Source organism: Gavia stellata, chromosome 27 (assembly GCF_030936135.1).
Source record: "Gavia stellata isolate bGavSte3 chromosome 27, bGavSte3.hap2, whole genome shotgun sequence".
NCBI classification, from domain to species: domain Eukaryota; kingdom Metazoa; phylum Chordata; class Aves; order Gaviiformes; family Gaviidae; genus Gavia; species Gavia stellata.
The window spans coordinates 8,782,674-8,791,514 of NC_082620.1; the positions used below are offsets into that span (position 1 = coordinate 8,782,674).

The 8,841-nt window shown below is 48.5% G+C and overlaps 1 protein-coding gene across 1 annotated transcript; it reads right to left on the reverse strand.

The window, feature by feature from the left end:
* Positions 1 to 668: 668 nt before the first annotated feature.
* LRRC47 (leucine rich repeat containing 47) lies at positions 669 to 7,976 on the reverse strand. Its single transcript, XM_059830012.1, has 7 exons — positions 7,326 to 7,976; positions 6,790 to 7,236; positions 5,890 to 6,006; positions 4,550 to 4,665; positions 3,554 to 3,656; positions 3,032 to 3,121; positions 669 to 2,070 (listed from the first exon to the last, which is right to left on the reverse strand). Exons 1-7 carry the CDS (start codon positions 7,974 to 7,976, stop codon positions 1,831 to 1,833), a joined length of 1,764 nt encoding a protein of 587 aa, XP_059685995.1. The 3' UTR covers positions 669 to 1,830.
* Positions 7,977 to 8,841: the final 865 nt, after the last annotated feature.

Below are 8,841 nucleotides of genomic sequence, written 5' to 3' on the forward strand. Positions count from 1 at the left end.
TCACAGATGAGGAGGTGCTGGAGGCAATGCAGGTACGTGGTTCTTTCGAACTCTGCTTCTAGCAGCTGGCAAGGGACTGATGAGATAAGGGAACACTTTGCAGTAGTGCTCTCCATCTAATGCTTTCCCATCCCTTTACACATCCCTAATTTTCAGAAAATAATTAATGAACGGATGGAATTCTATCAGATGCTGAAACAGAAAGGTGTCAAGGTCCCATCGCTCTACAGCATCGACGTGTCTACATCATCGCCCACCAGTGCTAAGGGAAGGAGGAAGAGTCCTGCAAGGTAGCATCTTTTAAGCCCAAAAAGCAGCACTAACGGCTGAGTCAGAATACGTCACCAACTTCAGGCTCCTTCCTGTTCCTTGTTTTTGAGATGGTGACTTAGTAACAAATTAAACTCATTTTACTGAAAGCAAGTTCTGTGGGAATATCTAATTCAATTGTTTCAACCGACTCAGAGCACAATTAACTGTAAATCATTCATCTGTAGAAACATTCAACCTCACAGGGAAGCCTGAAGCACCCCTAAGGACTGCTTTGCTACAAGTAGCTAGAAAGCATTAAGTTACCATTTTTGCAGTATACCATAGCTGCTTTGGCAAGTTTGTATGGTTACATGACTGGAAAATTCACCAATGCCAAAACAAGTGACAGTGACAGATGACCGCAAGAACTGTTTTATTTTTCCATTCAATACGCAAGTCCCAACATGTGGACGTATTTGACACGGTATCTGGAAGTTCAGTTAGAACTCTGTATCATTTTTAACAGAAAAAAGTCAATCTGTAGGTCACCCTAGCTTATGGAGAGGTTTGCATTCATACAGGTAGTAGCCCTGATGTAAAAGTCACCCACAGACTGGAAAAATTAGAACCGCTCAAACTACCTGTATTTTGGAAGGTGTCCCCAACACTTCATGTGGGAGTGTGACACAAAGCTCCAGGAGGGTCACTCTGGGCAAGAGTGCTTGTGTTCTGGGGAGACAGGGAGCTTCAGTGGTGTCGATGTAAGGCAGCATTAGCCCTCTGAACGGAACTGAACTTCACGAGCAAGAATAAAGTCAGTGCTCGATTAACAGTAACTCAACGGGTACACAACAAGGTCACTACAACTGGTATTTCCACAAGGATGGATGATGGCTCTAAAATGCACTGGGACACACAAACCCCTTGCAGTCAATTCAACTGACTTCACTTAAAAATGGAAGCTGTGTTAATGTCTGAACACAGAAATCACCACTTTAAAACTCATTCCTCAAGTTCTGACAGCAATTAAATTTTCACAATTACTCCAGATATAAAAATAAAATTACGCAGAACGAGATGTTAGCCAAGTAGTTTCGCATTCTGTCTTCAGTATTGGAACACAGCATGTGACTTAGTTTCAATGCTGTCACCTACTGGATTTCTCAGTTTAGCTGCCAAAATAATAATCCAGCTCAAACATACCAGGAAGAAACAGTGATCTTGCAGAAAAATATGACTGCATTCACTTTATAAACGCTAAGATGTCACAATGATTTTCTCTACAAGTTACTGCATTCTGACTTCCAATACCTTCTCTGCCTTTAAGTTTGCATTTGAAGATGCTGTTATCTCTACCTAGTCAGAACACTGATGACTTTCTATTAAGGCTGAAAGAATGCAATACTCCTTGCGCCATAGCTTGATCAAACTTTAAAGTTTTTACATGCCCAGGCAGGATGCACTGCATCTTTTCTTTAAAAAAAAAAGACCACCACCTCACTGCGTACAAGTTGCATTGTTGAACATGGGGGAAAAAAAAAAAAGAAAATTGAATCATTTTCTTAGCTTTCATAGCTGCTAACGTATTACAGTCAGAAGAGATGAAACTGTGGTTAGGTCAGTTTTTGAAGGATAAAGTACTTTCAAGTTTCCATCTGTGTCCACCACTCGAACTTGCTCCACTACCAACGGAAAATTCATCGGCTGTACGTTTTGGCTGGGGTTCAAATTCAGTGGTCCACAAAGAGCATCAGATTCGTTATCCGAGCCCGAGTCTTCCTTATTTTCCAAGGTAAACCTGTTCAGTTCTGCAATTTTCTGTTAAAAGTAAAATACAGAAAACAAGATTAATTCTGCGGCTAAGGCCTCACAGCAACTCCAAGTTGCTTCCAAGGTGTGGATCTTGCCAGCCTCTGGAGGAGCATCTGCATGAAAATATTCTTCAGTGGGTCAGAATCTTTCAGGAAACTGAAAGGCCTCTTGATGTTATCACTGCTGTGCTCTCCAGGAGGTCCCACTCCTCTGAACAGACTAATTTTTTACTTTTAGCACAGAACTCGGGCTCTGTCAAAGCACTGGATTCTAAGCAACAAGAGCCTGCTGTAGGATCACCACCGACGAGTTTGCTTTTGGCTCATTTGAAACTCCCTCTGTTACTACCTTGTGTCAACTACACAAATCAGTTAGCCTTCACCAATGTGTTCTAAAGGTTACGTTAACTGAACAAGAAAAAATACATTTATCTTGCAAAATATTTAACAGCATACTATCCTGTACTTGCCATATACCAAGTTTTATCCTTTTCAGTAAGAAAGCTTTAACTAAATGCAAGCATGTTGAATGGCATTTAATGAGACTGTCCTGCTGCTAATACAGTATGCGAAAGATAATTCTGTAATAATGACAGGACCAAGCAAGCTAATTGTCAGGCATGCTGAGGTGAGAAACCTCCCTAAAAGAATTTATTGGCAGCAGGTGAAGCCATGAGCTCACTAACAAGGGGAAGGTGTTGAAAGTCAAACCATAAATTTCCAATTGTGGTAACACAACATTATTTACTCTAGCATGTTTTGAGGTCTGCTAGTTACTCAGGATCTAAGAATATAAAAACCTTTTACGATACAGCAAAAAACGGAAGAGTAAGTAAAGGAGAGGGAATAATTATAATAACAATAATAATAATAATAAACTTGTATTCTTCTCAATACACGTGAGCAATTAAACATTTCACTGAGAAGCACACCAAGAACAGCGGAGATTATTTTACTGAACTTCTTACCAGAATTAGTGTGTCCATGACATCTTTGCATATCTGTAAACTGGCATCACTTGTCACTTCCAGAAACAGATCACGGGTATCTTTTCTAATCTGTAAGAATTTCATGGGTAAAGCAAGTAAGGAATCAGAGCATCCTCACCCACAGTCACTTGACAACATTTCAGTACACAAACTGAACGAAAGGTTTTCATTCAATTCAACCGGAGGCAAAGCACTGCCTTTCTTTACAAGTCAAACCCCATATTCTCGCCATTCAGTAAAGCCATCTCTGCAAAGGCAGACTTGGTGCCTTTGGAACAGCTTGCCCGAGCTTTACAGATTTATAATGGTAAAACATGTAACTCCAAGATCCATCTCAATCTGACAGTCTAGCAGAGGTGATTCAGGCTTTGAAGATTTATATTTGGAACGCAATCACAAGTTTCACAGAACTGCACGTATCTTTGAATCTGGAGTTAAATACCCATCAGTAAAAAGAAACTGTTTAATTCTGATCAACATATTTCCACTAACAGAGAGTACCTTTGTTTTCTCACTATTGGTTATTGGTGGGAAAGAAATCACAATGCCTTCAGCATCCACAAGACATGGGTAGTTATCTTTGCCATCCAATAACTGGAGATACCTGCCAAGAAAAACAAAGAAGCAAAAAGTGAGCAACTGAGACAGCAGCTGGACACAACGGCAGAAAACAGTGACAAAAGCAAGTTAACGTGTTCCTGATCTACCACGTAGCAAAAACAGAAGTTGGAGCACTAAAATTCAGCAAAACGGCATCATGGTGATACAGCTGAGGAAAGCCACCAGCTGCAGGAATCAATGGGCTAGAACCACGAAGTAACTCACATTTTAATATCCACGCTGTCAAAGTAGATAGACATGCTTCTAGTGCTTTCCGACATCCCAGTGCTCAAACAGGAATATCAGAGCCCACTGTCTGATTCTTCCACACAGCTTACTTAGTTTTCCCTCTTACTTACTATGGCGAAACACAGTTCTCCCAACATGTACTCTGTGAATTTCCCCAAGCCGTACGAGTGATGGATATGGGTGGCGATCTCTGCGTGAGCAGTAAACAGAACAGGGCAGTGCCACGCTCCGCTTTATAGCTCATCTGCTCCTGCATGCAGATTTACTGCATCTCTGATTTGCTTAGTTTATTGAATGAGCATGACACACTTCATTTCTCCTTGTTTCCTTTCTATTTGCTATTCTAAATACATTTGTCACGTCTAAGAATAATTCATATGACAAGAATTTATTCTTGATGCAGCTAGAAATAATGGAAGGTGTTCATCATCCTCGTTTCACTCCAGGTTACTCTTTATGTATAAATTCAGCTCGGTGTTTTTCATCTCAGCTCCTAAAAGCTCGTGCTGGGTTCGTTAGCCCCATCACCAGTACAGAACATGCTTCATAATACATTCGAGCACATTTTCTTCTTCGAGCTGTTTTTCCATACGAGTATGAGTTACCAAAAGTAACCTGAAGAAAAAACCAAGAGATCAGTATACTGACTTGTGCAACCCAGAAACATTCTGACGCTTCTTCTGTTTCCTCTGCTCCTCAGCTTCCAACTGCAGCTGACGGAGAAGATCCTTTGCCTTAATCTCCTTTCGACCCAGGGGCATTATCTACACCATACAAGAAAACAAACGTTTGAATTTAAGAATGACTCCAACACTGGGGTTATTAACACTCTCCTGTAAGCAAGTCAATAATTAAAACCATCCCTCTGTATGCAGTCATTCCTCACACCTTATTCAGCATGGAAATACACCTTCTATTTAACATGGACTACTATGATCACACTGGGTTGAAACCTTTGTGTGAGCTACAACACCCACTTGAAAAACAGGATCATTCGCTAGTGCTAAACCAGGTGTGCACAGTTTTCTTAGCCAGTTCCTTCGCTGTCATTGCTCACGGAATAATGTGAAAACCTGCTGTCTCCTAACAGAAGCCATGAACGAAAGGCTCTGTAAGCCATCAGGACAACGAAGGATTCATTCCTGAGGACCAGGCCACATGCACAGAACAGTTACAAACACAAGACGTCTAGAGAGCAGCCTAGACGGGTCAGCCCGAAAGAGTCGGAGTATCCTGACCATTCGGTCCTTCAGCGAGATGGGTTCTGGAGGCAGGATATTAACGGACACACTGAAATAGGCCTAAATAAATAAGGGTGACAAATTTGAAGTATCATTTTTATATTCTGGATTGAAGTTGCAAGTACAGCCTAAGAGCTTGTCACAAAAATGTACTGCAAGCTTTTTTTTTTCTCTCCCTTCTTTGAAAGCAGCAACATAAACAACCCAAGATTGGGTAAACCAACAGAACCTGAACTGATTTTAATTCGGTTACTTTGAAGGCTGCTGCCATTAGAGGTGCACTCATACAAACAAGCACCTGCTTTGCTGCGTGACACTCCAGACCCATCCTAACATATACAGACGTCCAGGGAACATTACGGTGGTAACACCACAACACAGGAGAAAGGATCGACACTGAAACACCAATATCTCAGTCAGCCTAAGCAGAGGCACACATTAAGCAAGATCAGAATGTTTCTAGAGGAAAAAAATAGTCTACATCTGCTGTCCCTGATTACTTTAAGTCCTCTGAGAGATGCACTCTTAACTGGTCCTGGAATAATACTAAGTAGCTCTGTGAGGCTTGTTTAAGCAGGCTTCGTTACAGCAGGAGAGCAAGAAAATTAGTACAGCTTCTATATTAAAGTTCCTGGAATTAGTTGTCTCGGATCTACGGGGTAAGAAAAAAAATCATTCCGTTCTGTACAGTCCCAGAAAACAAAAGGAAAAAAAAGTGGAAAGGCCCACCGATGCCACTGGCCCTACCTTCAGTTCGTCAGGAGGCCGAACATCATACGTCAGAGGACCTTTGATCAACTGCAAGTCATGGGTGGCAATTGTGGCTGCTGTCCGCTTTTCACAGATGTCTTCGTGCAGTTTAGTCTAGAACATAAGGAATGCCATCAAAATATATCAAAAACATCAGCATGATTTATTCCTCCCAGGGTTCAGCACTCTTACGTATTTAATGTTTGTAGCATTATCAGCTATTTGAGTAACCCTTTTGCATTAAATGGAGCCCTTCTCTTCACCTGGGAAACAATTTCACCTGAATTACAACCCAAACATAAAGATAGCGAACCATCGCACACGACATGTTTCTCAACTGGGAGATACACAGTTTTAAATCAGAAAACAATCACAAATACGTGAGTCTCGTCATCTCAAAGAAGCTAACACCTGCCATCTAATGGACAGGCAAGCAGTATGCCAGGTCAAAGTCTGTGGTTACAATACCTCGCTTGGAAGGTTAGGCGTGCAAGACAGTTTTAGCACAGATTAGGAAGCCTGGAGCCAAACCAGGGTACTTCTAATGCGGGCGCTGGTTTATTATTAGCTCTCAACGGGTTGCACAGCACTAACAAGCTGTTGTTACAGAGGCAACGCAAATGCACGTGCATTCATCGCCCTCTCATGGTAATATCTGAGCTCCCATGAGGTTCTTCAGGAAAACCAGTTTGGCTTATTATGGTCTGACTAGGCGGCACGCTGCTGGCAGAGGCCACGCTGCACTGCCATCCCACCGTACACTCACCGCCTGCTAGGCGAAGAGTTCACCCTGGGTTTCAGAAACTTATCTGCTGGAAGGAGTCTAGAACGATCCATTTCCGACACTGCTAGTAATGCTCCCGTTGCAAACGAGTAACACAAGACCGCAGCAGTTACCTGTGCGGACAGGAACCTCTTCAGAGCATTTCCCGGCTTTAAGTTCACCCCTTTCAGCACGCAGCACACAATGAAGGGTCGAACATCTCTGACGCCCGGGCTGGCTTTGACCACCAAGGGCGCCGGGTTTTCGGAGACATGCAGAACCTTCACCAGCAGCTTGCTCGCCTCCTCCAGCTCGTCCTGCTCCCCGTCCCCACTGTCCTTCTTCTGCGGCTTCTCCCTCTTCTTCTTCCTGGCCTCCTCTCTGGCGCTCTCGGCCTTCCCCTTCCCGCGGCCGCCGGCCCGCAGGTACTCCAGGATGGCCTTCGTCTGGCAGCCGTTGACCATCTTCTCCAGCCGCTTGTCCTTCAGCTGGTTGCCCCTGAAGTTGGCCTCCTTCAGGCGGGGGCAGTCGGCCAGCGCGGCGGGCAGCTCCCGCAGCTGGTTGTTGGCCACGTCCAGGCTCTGGGAGAGACAGAGAGGGCGGTCAGCGGCGGGGACCGGGGGCGGCGGGGACCCGGGTGGGCGGCGGGGGGCCGCGGCTCCGCTCCCACCTTGAGGGCCGGCAGGGCGGCGATCTCGGCGCCCAGCTCCGCCACCTCGTTGTCGGCCGCCTCCAGGCGGCTGAGGAGCGGGAAGGGCCCGCCCGGGCCGGCAGCGGCGGGGGGCAGCAGCCCGCCGGGCAGCGCCCGCAGGCGGTTGCCGGAGAGCAGCAGCGCCTGCAGCTGCGGCGCGGCGCGGGCCAGCCCCGGGCCCAGCTCCCGCAGCCGGTTCCCGCTCAGGTTGAGGCTGCGCAGCTGCGGGAAGGCCGGGCCTCCCGCCGGCTCCGCGCCCGCCGCCCCGCCCAGCGCGGCGGGCAGCGCCTCCAGGCCGTTGCCGGAGAGGTCGAGGAGGCGGAGGGCCGGCAGCGGCCCGCCCAGCCCCGCGCCCAGCCCGGCGGGGCCCAGCGCGTTGCCGCGCAGCACCAGCGTGTGGAGGGCGGGCAGGGCGGCGGCCAGCCCCGGGCCCAGCTCCCGCAGCGCCGCGCACCCGCTCAGCTCCAGCGACTGCAGCAGCGGCAGCGCCAGCAGCGCCGCCGGCAGCCGCCCGCCGCCCGCCGCCACCCGCTCCGCCACCGCCGCGCCGGCCAGCGCCAGCTCCCGCCGCCGCTCCCGCGCCGCCGCCTCCAGCTCCGGCCAGGCCGCCGCCGCCGCCGCCGCCGCCATGGCGCCGCGCTGCCCCGCCCGGGCTGCGCCGGAGCCGCCCTCCTCCGCGGAAGGCCCGCCCCGCCGGGGAGGGCTCGCCCGGCGCAGCGAAGGCGCCCGCGCGTCCGCCCCCGACAGCGGCCGGCCTGCCCCTGCCCCTGCCCCTGCCCCTGCCCCTGCCCCTGCCCCTGCCCTGCCCGGGGGCGCGGCCCTGGCTCACCGCGCAGGCCGAGACCCCAGCGAACCGGCCGCCGCCGTCCCGCCTCTCCCTCGGGATGGAGGAGGGCCCGGCCCGCCGTGCGCGCTGCCCCTTGGGGCGGGCGGCGGTACCTTAAAGGCAAAACCAAGGGACCGCCTCGCTACCGGGCGCCGCGGCTGCCAGAGCGGTGCCACACAGGGGCTGCAGGGAGCTGCTTCTGCGGCCAGGCTTTCAGCGCGGCCAGGGCCACGACTTGTCCTGGCAGCCTGTAAACGCAGAGGTACCCTCCAAACTTGCCAGACAGGTTATTTAATAAGTGCAATAAAAATAGCTGACATGTTTAACGTAAGTGGCTTTGTCTCTTGAAACGATAGCGGTAACATCTCTAGGATTTAAATACCTTATCTGCTTATCCAGTTCTTAGGAACCGCATGATCTATATAAATGCTCTCTTGGGGTAGCGGAACTCCAGGCGGGCGCTTGACATCAGCTGAATTCCTGCACACAGGTACGCTGGCTGCTCCTGAGTCGCCTCTGCACTTTAGATGGATGAAAACAGCTTGGTTGACATCCAGGTACAGTATGGAGAAAGAGATCAGATAGAAAAAAAGCCCATGAGATTGGAGCCCAGTCTGTTCTTTCTTTAATATCGATGTACCGTCATTGCTGATGTAAGTTTTCCAGTCC